Source organism: Uranotaenia lowii, chromosome 2 (genome assembly GCF_029784155.1).
Source record: "Uranotaenia lowii strain MFRU-FL chromosome 2, ASM2978415v1, whole genome shotgun sequence".
NCBI lineage: Eukaryota > Metazoa > Arthropoda > Insecta > Diptera > Culicidae > Uranotaenia > Uranotaenia lowii.
Genome location: NC_073692.1, coordinates 154,427,926 through 154,450,438, shown reverse-complemented (window position 1 = coordinate 154,450,438; position 22,513 = coordinate 154,427,926). Strand labels below are relative to the sequence as shown.

The window sequence follows — 22,513 nt, the reverse complement described above, 5'->3', positions numbered from 1 at the left end:
TCGATAATCGTCAACATTATCATCATTTTTTTTTATTTACAGTTAATCGAACATGCCTCCATTATTCTTCGAAGAAACTTTTAAACATTTTTTTTTTAATTTTTTTTTTTAATCGATGTGCAAAATCCTCAGCCAAACAACACCCTTCAATCGACACGAAAAGAGAACGAGATCAACTATTAATGGTCCTGTTCAAAAACTAATCAACAACTTCCATAAACATTTGATCCTTCTTGTGCACGTGCACTGAATTCTTGGCGGATAAGGTTGTCGAAGAACAGATAAGGGTCATACTTGAATGAGCCGATACCGAAACAAACCGAATAGTTATCATTAACCGAACAGATGAATGAATCGGTATTCCGTTTAGAGGGGATTGGAGTGCCTTGTTTGAGCCTACAATAACTGTAGCTGGTTGTCAATGTCGTAAATGAGCTTGCGGACAGAAATCTTCATAGTTTCGCGAGTGTTGATGCCTTATGAGTGATCGAAAGAATCGAATGAAGTCGAGAGCAATTATTCTATACGATGTTGACCATTGGCCAGATATCTCGCGAACCGATTATTTATTTACCGCCGACTACTCGATTTAAAATATCAATCAGTGATAATTCTGATGACTACTTTGATTGGCTACTTCTTAACCGGTATAAGAAGATATTTTACCATTTCATCAATTTTCTTGATACGCGCGCGTTAATTAATTTTCGTGGACGTCTCCACATCAATTTTGATGAATGCATTAGATACGTATCTGAGTTTATTCACGACGATTACGAAATTGTTTCGAGTTAATAGATTGAATGTTCCGGGTTATCCGATTTTTTTCAAAAGATGCAACCGCACCACGAACCGCCAGAGTGATCAGTTCCCACGATCGAAGAGTAGTCACATCGAAAAATTTGATTTTATTTTCAGATAACCTGTCTGTCTTCTAGGCAGCTTTCAGTAAGCATGCCGGCCAAACTCCGATGTTTTGACCATCGGCGTTTGCTAACTCATACGAAGATGAGCCATACCTTTTTAGTACCGTACAAGGCAAGTATTGAGGACCTAATTTCGAGTTATAAAACTCAGCGGAGTTAGACAACTTTGTGTTCCTTTTATAAACCGTATCACCGACGGAAAACGGTTTCGCGGGTTTCCGTGAACGTAAATTATAATTGCGAGTCGAGGTTTCATGAGCTTTAATAAGATTGCTACGAACACTAGCATACAGTTTCGGATGTTCATTACGAATTCTTTCAAGTCTATCCTCAACCGATTGTTCATTTGGGTTAACGAACAACTTATGATCGCATCCCTTTAACACAACTTCCTCACCTCTTGCAACGCGAAACGGACTATACGACGTAGATGAGTGGACTGTCGAGTTTATTACAACTTCTATTTCGGATAAACGTAAGTCCCAGTCACGCTGACTGGTCCGCGCGTAAGAACGGATAGCTGTGTTGATAGCGCGGTTGACACGCTCCACCGGGTTTGCTTGCGAATGATAACGCGACGTAAGCCAATGTTTGATTTCATATCTCGACATTAATGAACCGAACTCTTTGGAGGTAAAAGTGGAACCGTTATCTGTTAGAATTACAGCAGGCACGGAGTTTCGATAAAACCAATGATCTACTAGCTCAGTCGAAAGTGATTTTACCGAGATTTGAGGAAAAGCTTTCATCTGTACCCACTTACTGAATAGATCTAATGCGACCAAGATATATTGCTTTCCACTTTTAGACCGCGGCAATGGTCCGATATAATCCAGAGCGATGATCTCCCACGGTCTGGTCGGAGTACGCATGTCTCCCATCAACGGTGTTGTAGCAGTGTTTGGAGGTTTTATTTCTTTACAAACCTGACACTTTTTGATAAACGACTTAACGTCTTTTGTCATTCCTGGCCAATAATATTGTTGCCGAATTTTAGCCAGAGTTTTCTCTGCACCTTGATGCATGAATTGATCATGTGCTGCTGTAAGAATGTCTTGTTTATGATCTTCAGGAACGACAATTTTCCAATCAAATCGATGATCGGTCAAATCGTCCTGGAAAACGTATTTTAAAAGATTGTCTCCATCCAACCGAAAATCTGGGTAATCTTCGGGATTGGTGTCGACTTTAGATTTTAAATCATTATACCACGACGACTTTGAAGTACTTTGGATGGCCATCACACTACGTGAAAGCGCATCGGGTACAACGTTGTCTCGTCCTCGACGATGAACGATTGTCATGTCATACTGTTGTAACGATAAGCTCCACCGACTCAGTCGGGAGGATGTTTTCCATTTGGAACGCATTATAAACGTCAACGCTGACGAATCTGTCACAAGGGTAAAGTGACTACCCTCTATGTACCCTCGAAAGTGTTCAATAGAGAGAAGAGCGGCAAGACCTTCTTTTTCTGTAGCATGATAGGATCTTTCTGGTGTTGTTAGTTTTTTTGAAAAATACTCGATGACGTGCTCCTGATCAGCCAGGCGTTGCGTTAGCACGCCGGCCACAGCGTGGTTACTCGCATCGGTATGTAAGATGAACTCGTGATCAAAATCAGCACTTGCTAGGATAGGTGATGTTATCAGTTTCTCTTTAATTACTTGGAATGCTACTTCTGCCTCAGATGTCCACTTGATGGTCTTATTTTTAGTTTTTAAAAGTTCTGATAATGGAGCAGTTATCTTACTATAATCGGCAATGAATCGTCGATAATAGTTTGACATGCCAAGGAATCTCCTCAGCTTAGTCACTGTCACAGGTCTTTCATATTCTACAATAGGTCTTATCTTCTCAGGGTTTACCTGTAAACCTCGAGAAGAAAGAATGTAGCCGAGGAAAGGTATTTCCTCCAGGCAGAAGTGAGATTTTTCCAGCTTGATTGACAAATTCGCCCGTCGCAAACGCTTAGAGATCTCGGAGAGAAGCCGAATGTGGTCCTCGAATGTCTCTGTGACCAGAACGATATCGTCCAGGTACACAAAGACATTCGGCTCCAGCTCACCGTTTCCTAACACCCTGGACATAAGCCGCGCCAAGCTAGCCGGACTGTTAAGCAGACCATAGGGACATCGGCGGAAGGCGAACATCCCACGCCCCTGAACACTAAATGCGCAATATTTGCGAGATTCCCGTGCCAGGGGTATTTGGAGGAACGCTTCCGTCAAGTCTATGGTCGACAAAAACTTTGCCCGGGGTAACCGGCTCAGAATCCGTCCAGGATGAGGAAGCGGATACGCGTCACGAACGGTTCTCTCGTTGAGCTTCCTTGCGTCGAGACAGAGGCGAATTTCACCAGATGGCTTTCGAATTGGTACTACATTCAGAGACCAATCCGAATTGGACTCCTCAATTATTCCTCTTGCCAACAATCGATCGATTTCAGCGAATAATCCTTCCTGAATTTTAGGAGCCAATGGATAGGGGTATAAACGAATTGGTTTAGCTGATTTAAATTCATCTTTGATCACAATATGGTGTTCACACAAATCGGTAGTGTCCAGATAATCAGAGTCAGCAGTTTTGAAAGATCGTTTGACTTCTTCTAATGACGCTAACTGCTCAAGGCTAAGCCTTGGCTTTTCAGAGTCCGTCAGCTGTTTGACTGGACTTTTGGAAATAGTGGCGATGGCTGGATATATCCCAAAACGTTCCCAAAAGTCAATCCCACAAATACAATCTTTTGTTAAAGAAGGAGCTACTAAGGTTTTGATGATTCTGGTTTTATTGTTGTATCTAAAAGGAAGTAAAACTTCTCCGATGACTTCGAGATTCGAGCCATCTGCTGTTCGTAGCTCTACACTATCTGACAAGGGACGAATTTTAACACGATTCAAACGATCAAAGACTCTGGAGTTGATAAAAGTTAAGCTGCTACCCGAATCAAGCAAAGCCTGAATCGGAATGTCATAGATTGTTAAATCTACGTGTGGACGATTATCAAAGATGTTACTTATGGTGATCTTATGAATTTGTGGTTTTTCTTCTTCATGCTCAACAGTGTGTCTTGGAATATAAAACTTTTCAAAATTCGTTAAGTTAGGTAATAAATCAAATCCTACAGTTTGCGCTTCTTGAAGTTCCTGCGGCTTTAGGACTTCCTCAACAAGTTTTTTCGACAATATGGGCAGTTTTCTGAGGTGAAACCTTTGAACGCACACCGATAACAGAAAACTCTACGAGGAATCGGACATGCTTCCAAATCATGGAGGTCTCCACAATTGTAGCATTCTCCTTCCCCAGGTGGTACATAGTTAGCTACTATTCGTTGGAAGTTACTACTTTTACGTGTTCCTAATCCAGGGTCTGAAAATTTGTTGGATGTTTTATTTACAGTGGGTTTCGAGTAGTTTTGAGATTTGAATTCACTATTTACAAAGGTCTTTTGACCAGTAGGTTTCGCGATTTTCGGATTTGGTTTGGAAAACGGGTTTTTATTATTTTGATCAGGGAAATTTTTCGGATATTTCGGATTTTTTGGACGATCATAACCTTCACTCGGACGAGACAAATCAGGAGATTTTCTACCTTCTGAGATGGCACAACTTTCCTTTTTAGTCGGACCAAACACTCTGGAAAACACTGAAAAGTCGGTTGCATCTAAATCCTTCCCCAAACTTAAAAGATCTTTCATGGAACGAACATTTTTCCCGACCAACGTTTTCCTGGAATCGTAACGTAAATTAGACTTCAAAATCTCCACCCGTTCTGATTCAGGAATAGGGTGATTCATGGCTAAAGAGAGTTTTTCCATTTGTAGTACGAAGTTTTGGAACGATTCTCCCCTTTGTTGTCGAGTTGAATAAATTTTCGCACGTAAAACCGAATCTAAATCTGGGTGTCGAAACTCATTTTTCAATTCTTTTACCAAGTGAGCCCAACCGGTCAAGTGACTTCGATGAACGGTGTACCAGTTAAGAGCTGCACCATCAAACAAATGCACAGCAGAATCGAATAAATCAAGCGAATTCGCTTGCTCAGAAATGGCTAGTTGATGGACATGATTAATGAATTCGTTCAAACATAAACCTTGATCATTTCCGGAGTACTTTTTAATTTTCCACTGTGAAACCGGAATGACCTTTCTTCGGGAATAGTTCAGTGAACTCGGAAAAAATCGCGGATTTGGCTCGAACGGCGGCGGTTGCACGGATGTTAGTTGAATCGGACTGATGTTATAGTTGGGATTTTCTGGAGGTTCGTGGGTAACGACATCAGACATCGCGGGATTTTCTTCCAAAAATGGATTCGAATCACGGTTAGTGAAATACGGGGCTGCACAAGGAGGAATTTCCTCTTCGGGAAGCAAAAACGGGTTGGTTTTGTTCAACTTCGGGTTAGAACGCGGGCACGGAATCATCTCAGTTTGAACCGGAAGACTAGTAGGGTTGTTCGACGCGGAAGCATGAAACTGCGTGGTAATGATCGTAGTCAACTTGTTAATTTCTTCGCGCATACTGCTATTTTGCTTTGCTAACGCTTGAATCAAACTACCGACATCTTTCATCGCCCTGTCGAACACTTCTTTCGTCACAAATTCTGGCTCAACAACTCGTTTTGGAATAGCACCGGTTCTTCGTTTTTCCGCGAACGTGAATCTATGATTGTCAAACTGTTCGGCCTCATGTTCTTTATCGAGAAACGCGTTTTCAGACCAAAAACTTTCATTCAAAAGATCCAAAACTTTCCGAAACACTAGGTCACTTTCGAAACGAATTTCACCGATCGCGTGGTTTTTTATAACGGCTAATCGATGACCTAGGTGGAGTAAACGAGCTTTCAAATGCGACGTCTGGCTCCTGGGCAACGAGGTTACCATTTGATGAATTTCGCGATAGTTTTTCTTACAAATTTCTAGATCAATTTCGGGATCGATATCGTAGTGAAGCTCAAAATTCTCGCCGTCAGCTTCATCTCGCAAAATTTGCTTAAGCAAACTCGCACGTTTTTGACGCGACGCATCTTCCGCGACGATAACTTTGCGAAGAAGAAGCTCATAGTCAAGCTCCTCCGATTGTAAATCGTTTGGGCACATCGCACTATACACCACCGCGAAATCGGTACCGGAGATGGAAGAACGACGCGGATGCATGTTTGTCTTTCGAGAAAAAAAAAATCACAAATGCTCGTGGAAGCTGTCGTCACAAAATAGCCACTGAATAGAAAGCACTTTCACTTTATTACCCCGCTCACTTCAAGGTCAACATCCACGAGTCACTCAGCTTCGGATAACCAAATTACCGCGTGTTTTAAAATTCCTTCTTCAGAATAATCAGCCTTGTTATGTGGTTTTCCCACCGCGAAATCAAAATTAAAAATTCACCAATAATAAGCCTCTGATGCGACCAGAGGAGACATTTACTTTTACAAAAGCTACTTTTGGAAAACTCCCCCTCCGCCAGGTGAAAGGAAAAATATTCAAAGAATATTTTTCCTCTCCTGAGAACCTTTTGGTTGGGCGCCAGGTGAAACTTTGCTTTTTCCCCAGGAACGGGTTCAGCCCAGAAGGGGCTGCCCAGCAACACCCAGTCCCTGGTCTAAAGCCACGGGGACTAATGGGTTTGGGCGCTCAAGGCCTCTTTTGTTCCTGGGTCTCAGGGCGTATGTTAGGCTGGGGGAGTTTTCGGATGGGTGGATTCCTAAGTAAAAGAAAATTACCTTGTTTTAATCAGATGTATTCGGCGAATTCTTGATCTCGGATGGAAAGCACACGGGGTTCGGGCTGGTAGCGGAGAAATCGACCCACTCGGTCGAGCGTTGGAGTCGCCACGGGCCGGGCGACGCCTGGATGGGATGGGAGCAGTGCGGGACCACGCACCACACTCACGGCACGGTTGTTCGGTTCGGTCTCTCTCCTCGGTTATGTAGACCAACCACGCGCTTATGGCCAAGCGCTTACCTCGTTCTTCGGTGATGGGATGGAATCGGTAGTGCGGTACCAAGCACTCCCGGTTAGATGATGCGGTGTCTCTCTCTCTCCTTCGGCGGATCGGACGGGAAAACCAACCACGCGCTAATGGCTGTTCACGGGTTTCGATTTAGCTGGTCGACCACGCGCACTGCTGCTTGGATTCGCACGCACGGGTTTAGTTGATGTTGCGCGAATAGGTTGGCACACTTTTCGTATCGGTTTACTACCACACACTATTCTTTAACTCGCACTGCACGGCTGATCGTTCGTCTTGTTGGCACACAATGTCTGGCTAGTCTAAACTGTTTCGGATCGGTTTAGATAGTCTGCTTACTTTGCGGAGCACTTTTTGGGTACGCCTGCCTTCGATCGCTGCCGGGAACCAAGAGACTTGGTGATGATTCTTGACTCACCAAGAAACCTCCTCGTCTCGATGGTGCGCTGCTGACTTGCGTTCTTCCCAAAAGCGTGCTGTCATCGGCCTTGCGTTTTAAGCTTACGCAACGCTTTGGGCCATGTGCGTTTCAAGTTTTGGGCCTACTTTGCGCTGATCACCACGTGTTCGAATTCGAATTCGCCGTTTTCTTTTTAACCTATCTATTTACAATATCTTACCCTAACTCCAACCCATCAATAAATATAAAAATAAATTAAAACAAAACAAAACAATGTTACCGAATTGGTAACAGTCCTGCAAAACAGGTGTTCGCTGCTAATCCGGTAGGCAACAGAATCACGGGGGTGCCACGAGCGAGGTCGTTAAATAAAATGGAGTGTTATCTGGCGAATGTGGGATGCCCGAAAAATTAAAGAACGGTTGACATGGACCGAGTTATTTGGAGGAATTATGTTCATCAAGTTATGTCTGTTGTAATCGATTAAGAAGCTTTTAGATAATTATAGTCAATCCCCTTCAGGGAACACAGTCGATAAGAGAGCAAAGACTTTGTAACAAGTGCTCGGTTAGTGATGTCAGTGTTTGTTGGAATTGCTTTACTTTAAATGTGCCAAGAAGATTCTTTGCTTGTGGAGAAGCTGACCTACGTCGAAGTTCGCCCAAAACCCCTAGGCACCAACCTGACAGCAGAGCTCAACGTCATGCTTCGTAACCTCACAACCAGATGGCGGTTGTGTAAGGCGACGAAAAGGCGAAGCGAATTGAGGATCGAAATGGAGCGAAAGAACGGTGACGTCTAAGAGCTTTCTACGCGGCTACGGTGTCAAAGACCTGCCGAAAATCGGCCATTTTCACTACCATCGACTAGAACAGCACATCGTAGACAGCGTGCCGAAAAAAGTGTCTAGTAGTGAAGAATAAAATTCTGGAATACACCGATTATCAGGATATCCAGGTAAACACGAACCTCTACCCCGTAACCGCAGTGACCACCGTTCTTCAACGCCAACCTAAAACCCCATTTCGATTTATCCAGGACCCCGGGGTTTTACCTTGAATCGAAGGTGTGCTCCCCGCTCCGAGGCTTGGCCTAGACTCAGCCATTACGACTGAGCCCAGGTCCCACTCGTACCAAAGGGCCCGTTTCGAATAAGAAAACGACGCAACGGTCCGTCGACATACCGAGCGTCGTGTGCCCAGTCGTCGTAGCTTGCAATCGGAGCTGCGATTGCCGCCTAGTCTGTAGACCGGAGCATCGACCGACAATCGCCTTAGAGTTGTATTGGGGAACCGCCGACCGACAGCCAATCCTGGGCTGTATAGTGCAACTCCTGCAACCTGCCCGATCACCGAGCCACGTCGCGGACGCGGAAGGGCTACGAGCAGGCGACCGGTTCAGTGAAGAAGGTGCCCTCGCAACAGCATAACCCAAGTAACACCAATTGTTTTTTAAGACTCTTCAAGTCTGTTATAAAACCTAAACATGGTCTAGTAGCCTGCTATAAAACTTTGAATGCCTCTTGGGAAGCCAGTAATTCCGAGTTACGAGGTAGGAAGTAGCTATAAGGGGTGGGACGCAGTCCCCAGTGTACACGACCCAAGACCAACTTGAATAAACGTGGGAGGTTTCAAAATAATCAAAGTGTTTTCTTCGCTAGCCGAATCGTCTGTAGCTTAAGCCGACCCTGAGGCATACACACAAAATTTTCGAGGCCGAAAATTAGCAAAATTTTGCTCATATTTGACCAGCTAGAAACTTAGCAATCATTTTAGCAAATTTTTCGAACTAAAATTTTAGCAAACGAGAGAAAAATTTAGCCGCCGCAGTTTTTGCTCACTTCTTTTAGCAAAAAACCGGTAGAAAAGATCCTATTGGATTTGAAATTCAATATTTATTCTTTTTCCAGGAAATTTGGGGGAAATATCTGTTTATACAACAGAATACAAAATTTTTTTCACATAATTTATTTGACACTTTTTTTCAAATTTCAATTAACACTTCCTGCACTTGAAAAACAAAACCGCACTTGTCCGCGGTAACTGACCATCCGCCAAGCGGAAAACCGATGCGGCCAGATCAGTTTCCTTTTTGTCGATCATCCTGATGGCAATGATGTCTGTTGTCGCCGGCAGCCGCAACCTGTAGAAAAAAACAAAGAATTTTTGAAATTTAAAACCGGATTTCCATTGGCCAAATCTGCTATTACCTGTCCGTTCCCGGTGTGAATTTATTCACCATCTCCATCACATGCAGCAAGTTGACCTGGCTTCCATTCCGTCGTTGTCAGCCTAGTCTCCGCAGGTTCTGCCAGCATCTAATTTTCTCAACCGCACTGATTCGCGTCGAACTATTTTTTTTCTCGAAACCGGCGGCTGCTGTCTGAACGAAGCGGCTAGCTAGGCTGCTTTTTTACCAAAATCAAGCAAAATAATAACTTTGCTATCGCGTTAGTAAAACAACTCTTTTTGCTAATCGAAAGTAACACAGTATTTTTGCTAAGTGGAGCCTTGAAAGTTTTGTGTGTAGAGGGGGAAAATCTCAGCATCGCTGAACCCGCTAGCCGACCATTTGTTATAACTTCGCTGGCGAACTCTGCATCAAAAACTGAATAAACATGATCAGTCTCTTGAATCTTGAATGCCAACAGAACCAGACGTGCGTGTTGTTATTTTTGTAGAAACCCCTTTAATATATTTGAATCCTTTGTTTGTGTTAAGTTAAGATTATCTATAAAATATATCGGACACTTCAATGTCGTTAGACGAATGTACTGAATAAATAAAATAGAAATAGGGCTGAGTTAGTGGTTAACAATTGATCAAACAGCAAACTTCCTGGATAGGAAGCAGGAAGATACTGGAAAGGCTCATTAGATGACAGAAAGCCATTAAATATTGTGTGTTCGTGAAATTATCTTTTTAAATAAAACAAACAAATGCTATCGAGATTATTTTATTTTCATATTTGCCGATATTCAGGAGATAGAGAATGTGTCTTTTATAATTGGAGTTTTACCTCGTCCATTCAAATACTTTTTAATCTATAGCAAATATGTCAGTTTGTTGCCTTTTCACGGTTATATTATCATAATACAATAAGGATTATCAAAAACTATGGTGGAATGCGTGGATTGTAAGTTTATTTATTTCTATAGCGACATCTGAGAACATCTGGTAGGGTTTAATCTGTTCACTGGTATGGATTAGGTAGGTTAGTTTGTAAGATTTTGTTGCATTAATATATTTCATTTTGTTGTAGATCAGTTCCTATTGTGACCCCTGATTGTTGTGTGTCCATGTTCATCTTCGAATAGGTAATAAATAATTCAAATAAATAGTAGTTAAACAATAGATCAGTTCCTTTTCACGCTTTTTGAGGCGTGCGCTTATTATGTGTTATTATTTCATGAGTAGAAAATATGGCAGTGTATTTTCCTTGTTGCTCGTTTTTTTTTCTAGTACCCAATAAATTACATTTGGTTCGCTTTATTTTAGCGAACGGTAATGAGCCTCGCTTCAGTTGTGACGCGACTATTACAAGCTATTTGATGGAATGTGTTTTTTCTCTTTTTCTAAAAGCAACCTTTTAAGCAAATAACGGTAAGTATGCCTGCTTGCCCAACTTTTTGTAAGAAGAGTTCGATGTCGTTTATAAATTTTTAATTGTATCTTTCAATTTCAATTGTTATCTAAATATTCGTAGATTTTGGACCACGTGGTGATAATTTTTCTGCTTAAAACTGTCACTTATGCGTACTAGCGTTTTTTTTATTCGAATTTGATATTGATAAATTGGTTTTTAAGGCGTTTAGTTTATTTTATTTCTCTGACTTCACGTGTATGGGTTAGCGACTTAGCGATTCAAAATTCGTATAGGTGAAACACTTATGAGCAACGACCACAAAGTGAGAGTGAGTTCGACAGGTGGGTTATTTGTTGAATGTGTGCTGCGAAACGTTAAACCTAGAAGTAGAAAGGGCTTTGTACACAAGGTACGCATGCATAGGTAATCGGTTAATCTGCGTATTTATTTAGGGAAATAGGTCATCACGGATATCACAGATGGCAAGTAATAGAGCTTTTTGAATGTCTGCGAAGGTAGAATAGAAAGTGCTAAAACAACTATTCAGCTAGGAGTGTTTGTGTAGATATTGAGAACTAATTCTGTATGCTAGCGTTTCTAATTCTTGATGTAATCAAACTTAAACATCTAAGGAGGTGTGCTGAAAAAACTAAATTTTCTGAATTTGAAATTTTTAAATAATTTTGGCATTAATTATTTTGAGCTATGAAATGTTTTTTTTTGTAATATTTATCCGGACTGTATGATTAATTTTCATTGAAAAATAATAATTGGACTCACGATTAGTGAACAAATCTAACACTTCGTTTAAAATCTACAGCAATGGTTAATTTCGAGATTCTCATATTTTGATATTCTAATTTCTTGAAACCAAACATTTACGGCAATACTACTTTAAGGACGTCTACACATCTACACCTTTGGCTAGCTATTAGATAACGATTTTTAAATGCTTAAGGATAATCATATTTTCTAACTGTCTACTGGGAGCTACCGTTGCTAACGTTTGCCGGATTGGAATTGCCGCCGTTGACCGTCGTCGTTGATGAAACCGTAATCGGGTCGCTACAAATTTGCGTTAACATCGGTCAAATACTGGTTTGCAGAAGGCCTCGTTCTAGGTTGAAACACTCCAACACCGAAGCCCCGATCGAACTGCGCCTCGTTAGCATTGAAGTTACGATTGTCCATTTGTTGACCTGGGGATCGTACCGTTCCACTGAGTTGAGAGAGGACGATCCGTCGTTGCCGCCCAAGGCGTAGAGGTAGCCGTTCGCTTCCACTACTTCGTGAGTCGATCTGCAAAAGTTAAGGGACAGTGAATTTATAGTTTTTCAAAAAAAAAAAAAAAATAAATTAACTGCTTACCTTCTTGAATGCATGGGACTAATCGGTTCCCAGCTATTCGCTCTCAGGTTGAATCTCTCGCCTGTCTGCATACACATGGTTCCATCACTACCTCCAATACAGTATAGATAACCATCCAGCGCCGCAACTCCACAGCTACTACGCCGAGAAGTCATACTGGGAACCGCTGACCAATTACCAACTCGTGGATCAAACCGTTCTACAGACGATTGATAGTTGCTGGAGTCGAATCCACCCAAAGCGTAGATACAGTTGTCAAGCACAGCCACTCTGCAGTATCGACGCCGGGTGTTCATCGCCGGACAGGAAGTCCAAACTGCCGTTAGCGGATCAAAACGTTCTACACTGGCCAGGCACGAAGCTCCGTCGTATCCGCCACACACATACAGAAGGCCATCGAAGGCGCAAGTCCCTAGGCAAGATCGTTTAGTTCCCATGGGGGTTATGTTGCACCACTCGTTTGTCAACGGATTGTAACACTCCGCCGAAGAGAGATCGTTCTCTCCGTCGTACCTGAAAATGAAGGAAATGCCAATGAAAACGATTTTTGAGAGAGGTTTTTATATCTCATCTTACCCTCCAACAACATAAAGCAATTTCCGAAGAGCCGTAACTCCAGCCCTGGATCGCCTTGAGATCATCGGAGCGATCGTCATCCAGGCATTGGTTTTCGGATTGTAACACTCGCACTCGTTATGAATGGCGAATAAGCTACCGCCACCTACCGCAAACAGGTACTGACGCATACCTTCTGGGCGTCGTTCGAGCGTACGCTGACTGACCAGGGAGCTGCGCTGTTCCGGAAGCAGGTGATACTTCATCGCCTCCAGGAGCAGCTCCTTGCAGTGGGTATCTTCGCGCACCATCGGTTCCGTTTCGACGCAGCTCATCAGGAATTCCCGGTTGACCAGCGGCAGCCGCACGTGGGACATCAGCTCCGAAATGTGCTTCCGCCGTTCGCTGAGATCATGTTTGATCCAGTTCAGAACCGCCTGGAAGACTTTCTCCTCCGAGCTTATGTTCAGCTGGCTGTTCGATATCAGATCCTGAACCTGGAAAAGGTTAAAAACTTCAAATTTCCAAAACGGCTATTGATTGATCCCAATAGAAATCGAATATAAATCCTTCCGTTTTAAATCGAATTGAAAATGGTTTTTCAATTTGAGTAACAATTTCCAACATTGATTCGATTGACCTTTGTAAACGATTTTTATCGTCTCCGGAGAAAAAACTTAACAGCATAAAACAGGATGAACGAAATCCCTTGATCTGGATTAACAATTGGAAGTTTATCCTTACACGACATGGGCTATATCATACATATGTATGTACATATGCGAAGCACACGTGCTCCTGTTGACCCTAATTTCATCCAACAGTTTATTACATTATCTGGGAAGGGCCTGAAATGAACCCGAATAGAAACACATGGAGCAGTTTCCCAACCTCATTTTTCCCCTCTCTAGCTTTTCCAGGTTCAATATACAACGCACATGTTATGTGGAAGCTGTGGGGTAGGCATCCGTTGGGAAAACCCTCGGGTGCGTATGTGCGTGTTGTTTTTCTTTCCAGAGAAAGGTTGCAGTAAATTTCGGGCTTCTCCTCCTGGGTCAAATCAACATTTGCCTTGTTGTGGTAGGGACGGAGATTCCGAAAATGAACTTTCACAACAAGCGCTCGCTCAAGGCTTGTGCTCAACAACATTGGTATAGTTATTTCTTATAACTATTTTGTTTGAAACGGCTCATACCATTAAGCTTTAAGGAGCCACACTCGTTTATTTGGTTTTACAATGGATTGCTTAAGTCTAGCTTTTTTAAAGAAGAAAAGAAGATAGGAGGGAAAATATAAAAATAAATAGAATTATAGACGAAGATCGATAACCTTCAGAAAACCCCGATGTCATACACTTGGAAGTGGATTGTAATAAATGAATTATAGATTTCTAAATTCTATGTTGATAATTATAATTAAATAATTTCGAACGTAGTAAATCCAAAATGAATTGAAAAATTAAAGATCAATAAAGAACAATATGTTCATCAGATAAAAGTATTTGAAGTAATCACAATTTTCATATAAATAACTTAATTTGCAACTTAGATAAAAATTTATGTAGAAAATCATGCGAAAAAATACCACCGGCACCACCTTATTTTTAGTTTTAAATATGACCCATCTTTCACCTGTAAAAAAACTATAAGTATGAACTGATGATATGCATGCCTACCCATATGTTGAAAATAATCCTATACCCTCTCCAAGCCGAAACATAGCAATAAACCATATAAACCTCTGCCCCGAATCTGGTGGGCAAAGGGTGAATATTTTATTTACCTCATTAAATCCTAGTAGTAAAAATTCCTCGGTGCCAACAACTTGTTGAAAGTTTTGCAGCGCATAACGATGGGACCGCGAATGGAGTTCCTTGCACGAGTGGGCATCTGGAAGAGAACGAAAAAGTAACGAGGGGTGAGAATATGGAAATAAGATTTATAAAGAAACTAATAGGTCGGTAGTGGTTGGGTCTGGTTATGGAAAATTGGCGGTAAAAGAACCGCGGTTGAAAAATCCACCGAGTGCCATATTACGTGCAAATTTGGCACAAATGCGGGATCAGACCTGCTGCTGGACACCATTCCACCAAACATTGGCGTCTACCGGAAACGTCCCAGTTTTATACATTTCATTTTGTCGGAACCGGCCAAGGTCGACGATGTGATGTCACCGAGGGGTGGGTCGGGAATGTTGTACGTGACCAGAATTTGCGAGAAAACGTGCTTTGTTGAATAATGTATGAATTCGTGGATGTTTTTCTTCAATGAATTGTTCGACTTGACAAACTTGTGTTCCGGAACAGGTGACTATGGAAGCTTTGGTTACAGCCTGCAATATGGTTCAATGATATCTGGTGCATTGAGAAGGAAAATATGTTAATCTATTTCGTGATGACTTATGATTGATGCGGTCTGGTTTGAAAGATTATGATGCGATAATGTTCGTGATGATTATCGTTTGTTCGGAAGCCGGAAATTCCCTTATTTATGAAAGAAAAGAAAGTTCGAACAGGAGGAATTTTTAGGAGTGTTCTAGTTTATACCACAAAAACGCGACATTGTGTGATTTTTGAACGAAATTAGAAGTTTTTGAAACATTAATCTTGAACTTTAAATCTCTAAGTGAAATATGATGAATTCAGATTCACATATGTTAATATGTACAGTCAACTGGGGCATTTTTTATTTTTTTTAAAACATGCGATTTTCACTATAGAAAAAGGGTAACTTGCAACCAACTTTGATTATGATGATAAATCTAATGAAAACGTTTTTTAACCCTTATTATAGAAAACGGTGGAACCATGGTATTTTTATAAATATTTTTTATTATTTTTTAGTGAGTTTATAGAGGAAAAGTAGCAATCAGCTTTGTAAATTGTACCGATGATAATTTAAAAATTACACATAAACAGTTTAAAAGTTGAGGTACTTTGAAACCCGTTACATGATAACTAAAAAGGAAATTTATATATAAATATAGATATATACTTTGAACTTGATTCCGGGTTTTAATTGAAATTTGTTCCTATTGCTTATGGAATCTGAAACTCAATAAAATATAGAATGCGGAATTGGAAAGAGAAAGTGTTAACGTACCGTCAACTGGGGCAACATGCAACACTTTTCAACTTCAACGGCTTCTATAAAAAATTTCGATTCCATGAAAACCATTACGCATAAAAACACCAATCGTAGTAATTCTGGATCTGTTCAAATTAATTTTTACATGTTTTCTGAACATAAGGATGATTTAGGGGTAAAAACACTACAAAAAATTCTACTAGTTGAAATCATAAAAATAAATGTTTGGATGAATGAAATTTCAATGTTGACAAACGCGTGATGCAAAACAATTATATTCCAGCATATGGAAAAGAGATTTACAAGGTGTCTCTTCGATATGCATTTCGTTGCATGTTACCCCAGACAGGTAACTGCATTATAAAAATAGGTATGTAAGTTAAGGAAGTAATTGCACTGGAGCCGGAATCAATCGGAACACATGTACCGGGTACACACGCTGGCACCCAGACAGCATGGTCAGCGATATTAAACTCCAAGTTTAAGTAAAGAGGTTCCCACCAGACAGCAGCAGAGACGACACCATCCACGCGAAGTGTCACTCGGTGCGAATTAGGGAAAGCGCAAGGGAACAAAATGTTTGTTTTAGAGACAATAAATCATTACAGTTTCAACCGTGATCGAGTGAAGGTTTTTTAAAAACCCGAAATCCATCTAAGATAATTTAATTTGTATTTAAAAAAAATTGTGATTGAGCAATATTTTTACACCAACAGTGTTGGTAGAGGATGATTAAACCAGAAAAAAGTTTGTAGGTGATATCATTAAGCCAATTCGTCATACTGGGTAAAGTTTTTTACGGCATGGAATAATGTTAAATTTTGTACATTTATTGAAGATTTTTTTTTAAATTTTGAATGAAAATGAAAAACTTTAAAATACTAACTTAAGGTCTGAGAAATTATGTCATCATCATTTCTTCCTCTTCATCTTCTTTTTCTTACATCAACATGGTCAAAACATGTAGGCATCCTGGAAAATGGAAGACTTGCGTCTTTCATTTTTCTTTTCAGCGTATTATCTGTTACATACCATGCATTGCAGATTCTACTACGGCCAGGCCAACCATGTGATGAAAACCGCGAAAGATACAGGAACAAAGGAGAAATGAAGCGTGGAGTTCCCTGCCAAACGCTTCATATGATATTTTGCAAATTGCTAATTTGCTACCACTATTGATTGATTGGTAAGTGGGAAAAATCTGGGACGAATAAGGTTAAGGGAGTAATTTTAAAAAGAAACGATCTCACCAAACTTAAAAGGTTCCTGCTGGTGCTATCTCCCTATTTTTCCTAGTTCTGGTCATCTTCAAATTGGTTGCATTCACATGTTCTCAACATCACTGTTCCCTCAGTTTCAACCGCCTAACATCAACCGCCAATTGATTGTTCGCGTTTACCTTAGGCTCTGTCAACCACTCAAAAAAGCAAATACGAGCCGAAAATAAATGTTGCTCAGACCTCCAGTTTGCTTTTTCCGTTCTTCTACTCGAAGAAAACAACATGAGCATTTTACGAGAACAAAAATGTTAACGGAAATACACTCATCGATTGATGCACAATCACAAGATCATCATTATCCCTCCAACCGAAACTTATTTGATTGAAATCAAATGATTCATGAAAATCACGACGACCGGAATAGAATTCTTTTTTCTATAACCAACGATTGATTTTCTTCACGCACGATTCGCCAAGCACAACAGAACACCAAATTTAAAATTTAGAAATGAAAAACATATATTTCAATTATTTGGATGCATTTCAATCACTTGTAACATGTATCTTTCTAAACAAAAATCTCTAAAACACCTAAAATTCACCAAAATTGATATTCGTGAAAATACAAACGAGAAAACGCGACGTTGAAAAAACACGACGGTTCTCGAGCACGGCTTGCTGCGATCTCATCGAGAATTTATGTCATCATCATTTTGTAGTCATTATAAGATAACTTGATTACATTATATAAAATTAAAAATTAGAAGAAGGCTGTGGTATACAAATGTTGCATCTACGGTATGTCTCAAAAAAGTTGAGAATATGCTTATTCAACATTAACGATTTGAGTTATCTCAAAGTGAACTGATTTACGATAAACGGGCGGTCCTTTAATTGACACTCTATCCGGTCTCTTCCTTTCTTCCCTTGACCGGTTTGTTAAAAGAAAACCTCACCAATAAAGCTATAGCGTGGATCATATCTACTGATGAGTTGGCATTGTGGTAAGATGCCGGACAGCGAACTTGGGAACTGGAGTTCAATTATCGGTCGAGGATTTTTTTTGTTTCACTCAAAAAACATAAAACCGTTTATTTTGCGTTTTGTGGGGAAATTAAATCGTTGGAATCTTTTTATTGTAAATATATCGCCTCCACTTTTGGAGCTATATTTTTTTTTGATAAGTTTAATAACATCTTTTCATCTGGAAAATTCGAATCTTCAACTCAAACGTCAAATCCGTATTGCTGTACGGGTGAGAAACTTGCACATATGCGGTGACGAGGCGAAAACTGCAAGTTTTTGTAAACCGCTGCCTGCGGAATATCATCCGCGCTTGGTGGCCTGGCAACTGGATCTCGAATGAGGAACTACATCGCCGGTGTCATCAAAGGGCGCTAGAAATCGAGATCCGGGAACGTAAGTGGAGATGGATTGGGCACACGCTGCGAAAAGATGAAAACGAGATTTGCAGAGAGGCGCTAGATTGGAATCCAGATGGACATCGAAGAAGAGGCAGACCCAGAAACTCGTGAAATCCGAACTGTCGACGAGAGTCTTGACTGGGACCAGATGAAGACGCTGGCTCCGGATCGTCAACAGTGGAGGTCTTTTACCACGGCCCTATGCACCGGAGGATCGGCGCGGGACCATTAAGTAAGTAAGTTTCATCTGGTTTATATGTTTGAATAATTCTACTGTTCCTGCGATATACCTTCTTAAATGTTTGCTGGGAATTGCCTGGTAAAAAAGACATATTCTATGTACCAAGAGATTGAAAACAAACCTTTAAAATTTTGTTTTTCTAAGCTTAGCTTGATTAACTACTCATATTTATTCTCCTTAAATTGTGGAACTCGAAATACAGAACTCAAATAAATATATTCATATAATTTAAATAATCTCCTCTTAGGGGGTTTATACTCTAAAACCCAAACTTTTTACTCAAAATTAACAGAAGCTTAGTTTTCATGATAACGAATAACTTTTATTCGACGAAAACTATATAGATTAGATTTTTTTTGATAATTTTACTTACAATTGCATAGCTAAAAGGCTCATGAACTTGGCTCTCAGTACTTTTTTAGTTGTAGTTTTTACAGATTTACATTATTTACTAAATTTGGAGATAAACTAATACTGACCCATAGCTTTATTAAAAAGATTTTGTTTAAATTGGCTCACAAATAACTGAGATATTCCAACTTATATGAAAAGTAAATCTTGTGCATATTTTTCAAATTGTTTTCGTACTTTTCCCTGCCTTTAGACGGGGTTTATTTTCCACCTCTCCTTCCTAACTATATTTTTGTCTTAAAAAATCAATTTAAAAATGATGTTAACTCTTTGACCTAACTGGAATCCATTTCTTTAAATAGAGAAAAACTTTGTCCAATGATTTCTGGGGCTACCCAATTGATCATTTCTCGAAAAATAGGTCCATTTGCAGTTTTCTCACGTTTTAAGCTTCTCTCTAGCTTTTGACAATTACTTGTCACACAGTTTACAGTAACAAGGACTGATTGATTAACATATGTTTCATCATTTAGCGAAAAAATTGAAAACCACAACTGGGCACAGGGTTAAGAATCAATGTGCGCATTTTGAATCCCACAATCGCTGGAGTGTCTAAATCGTCTAAATAGAACAAGTTCTACCTCGCTCATATGCACTGTACTTTAGGTAAAAAAAGTTAATAACGTGATCGTTGTTTATATCTTTTTCGTTTAACATTTTATCTTTTAGGTCAAGGTTGCCAGAATTATTTCAGTACGTACCCGGGTCGGACAATTCCGAGCTATTTCATCTAAAATCCGGGCATTTGATTTCAAAATGTCAACCAAAAATCCGGGTAAGTTTGGTCAATATCCAGGAATTGATCAACAATCAAGAAAAAAAACTTGCAAAAATATTGTTTTTTATCATCAGTTTTTAAATCTTGTTTTAGGCTTTCAAAAAACTTCTCATGGTTATTTTATTAAAAAATTTCAAAAAATTTCGTTTTGGACGCATGAATAAAGATTTTTACAACACAATTTGTTTTTTTTTTCTGTTTGTTTTGGAAAACAAAGTGAATAAATCCGGGTAAAATCCGGACTTTTTTCAATGAAATCTGGGCAACCGGGCCGGCCCGGACATTTGTCAGATTTTGTATCAAATACTCGGGCAAACCTGGATAAAACCGGGCAATCTGGCAACCTTATTCTAGGTGACCTCAAAGAAGTTTTGCAATAAAATGAGCTCTATAAAAATAAAATTTTCTTTTTGATTCGATTATAGTCGTTTTACCATCTTTATGGCATTCGCGACTTTATCAACGTTGCAGTTGGCGGATCGTTATTGAAAAACTTATCCGGTACAACTGTGTTCAATGTTTGCTCTTGGTCTCGAACTCGCGGACATCGGCTCAGGAGACAGCAGACTTGCCAACTGGGCTATATCACAAGTCCATAAAAATGATAAGATTTTTTTGATTAATATCGTTATAAGTAGAATAATGAATTATACTTCTAAACCGTTGGTCCAATATCTAAACAGTGTTTGACAAACTTGTTTAAAATGCAATTTAATAAAACTTTGGGTTGAGCATTGAGTTACTAAAATATTCATCTTTTGAGTTACAGCATAAAATTTGAAATAAGCGTTTAGAGTTACAGTTGCGTTCAAAAAAGAATGAAATCGTGGGAAGTTGCGCACCCACCTCCAACTTTGACAAACTGCCAATCGCCATCGCAACTTCAACCAATCGCAACTGTTCTGGATTCCTGGCCAAAACAACACCATGGTTTTAGATTCTGTCTCAGTGATGAACACAGCTAGTGCTTCACTCTTGGATGGATGGAACGACGCTGAATGAAGTGAAACAGCGAAACGGGATTCGAAATTCTCAGAATCGAACGCTGGATTTGGTTTTCGTGGATGAATCTATTCTGATCAGCCCCATAATTGAGGCGAGCAATGTCGTCGTCCCTATAGACGTGTACCACCCTCCTTTGGAGTTTGAAATCTCGTTCCCGAGTCCTATCGCATATATTGAGGATTTAGATGCATCAGCGACTTTAATCGCGTGGATTTTGATGCTATGAACCGTGTTCTGTCTGAAGTCGACTGGTCCGACATTCAATGTTACATGAACGTAGATGTGGCTGTTAATATATTTTGCGCAATTCTGGATGACGCGTTTGATATACCCGTACCCTTGGTGCGACCTCCTCTTCGACCTCCTTGGACTCATGCTCACCTGAAACGATTGAAAAAGACACGTTCGAAATTGTTGCGGAAGTTTTGTAACTCCAGATGCCCATTTGTGAAAATCAATTTTAACGATGCTATTAAACAATACCGGATATATAATCGACTGTGCTATCGCCGTTATGTGGATCGTACTCAGAGCGAGCTTCGTCGCAATCCAAAAAAGTGCTGGAGATTTGTAAACTCCAAACGGACGGAGTCCGGGCTTCCAGCTATTCTCAAATTAAAAACCCGTATTGCCACGTCACCTGCCGAAAAATATTACCTTTTTGCGACGCATTTCGCCAGTGTCTTTTCAGTGAAATCGCCAACTGCCGATCAATTAAACGCCGCTGTAACACGATTACTTATCGATGTGTTAGATCTGGATGTTTTTGCTGTTAGCGAGGAAATGGTTTTAGAAGCTATCAATAATTTGAAGAATTCCACTTCAGCTGGACAGGATGGAATACCGGCATGCGTATTAAAAAAGTGTCGCTCTTTGCTGGTAAAACCACTTACACGCATTTTTAATCAGTCTCTAGAACAGCAAAAATTTCCTACCATCTGGAAAAAAATCGCTTATGAGCCCAGTACATAAAAAAGGTGACAAGCAAGATGTTCTTAACTACCGCGGAGTCACATCGCTAGCTGCCTGTTCGAAAGTATTTGAGAGGATCATCAACGATGTCATGTTTTCTACTTGCGGGAACTGGATCTCTGAGAATCAGCACGGATTTTTTCCTAAACGCTCGGTAACTTCAAACCTGATGGTTTTCACATCCTTCTGCATATTCAACATGGATGGCGGGAAACAAATCGTCGCGATATATACCGATATTTCGGCAGCATTTGATTTATTTATTTATTTATTTGACTCTGTAAACCACGATATTCTCTTGAAAAAATTGCATCGACTAGGTTTTTCGAACGATTGTGTGCATGGATCACAAGCTACCTAACGGATCGTCGATTGGCTGTGAGAATTGGTTCTGCGGAATCCTCTGACTTTATTCCAAAGTCTGGGGTACCCCAAGGTAGCAATTTGAGTCCTTTATGGTTTACACTATTCTGTAACGACATTAATTTGTTGCTCATTGGATGTGGAGTTCTCCTATACGCGGACGACCTGAAAATATTTTTAGTCATAAACAACCAAGCTGATTGTTATGAA

General features: G+C 40.3%; 2 protein-coding genes across 3 annotated transcripts in view; both read right to left on the bottom strand.

The window, feature by feature from the left end:
- Positions 1–1,536: 1,536 nt before the first annotated feature.
- Positions 1,537–6,081, bottom strand: LOC129741979 (uncharacterized). The gene is made up of 4 exons (XM_055733822.1): positions 5,019–6,081; positions 4,170–4,295; positions 1,652–3,912; positions 1,537–1,578 (listed from the first exon to the last, which is right to left on the bottom strand). Exons 1-4 carry the CDS (start codon positions 6,079–6,081, stop codon positions 1,537–1,539), a joined length of 3,492 nt encoding a protein of 1,163 aa, XP_055589797.1.
- A 4,163-nt stretch (positions 6,082–10,244) lies between these two features.
- Positions 10,245–22,513, bottom strand: part of LOC129745201 (kelch-like protein 17) — a 146,573-nt gene continuing 134,304 nt past the window's right edge. For both annotated transcript variants that reach the window (XM_055738128.1, XM_055738129.1), the window contains exons 7-10: positions 14,586–14,692; positions 12,825–13,300; positions 12,249–12,761; positions 10,245–12,179 (exon numbers count right to left, since the gene is read on the bottom strand). In XM_055738128.1, the coding sequence (XP_055594103.1) occupies positions 11,969–12,179; positions 12,249–12,761; positions 12,825–13,300; positions 14,586–14,692 (1,307 nt within the window). In that variant the 3' untranslated portion in view covers positions 10,245–11,968. The remainder of the gene's footprint in view (positions 12,180–12,248; positions 12,762–12,824; positions 13,301–14,585; positions 14,693–22,513) is intronic.

Coding starts and splice junctions, on each gene's coding strand:
- LOC129741979 (XM_055733822.1), bottom strand. CDS start 6,081: ATGCATCCGCGTCGTTCTTCCATCTCCGGTACCGATTTCGCGGTGGTG. Junction 4,296..5,018: donor GTACTCCGGAAATGATCAAG/GTTTATGTTTGA, acceptor ACAAATTTTCAG/ACCCTGGATTAGGAACACGT. Junction 3,913..4,169: donor GGAAGCATGTCCGATTCCTC/GTAGAGTTTTCT, acceptor GTCCACACGTAG/ATTTAACAATCTATGACATT.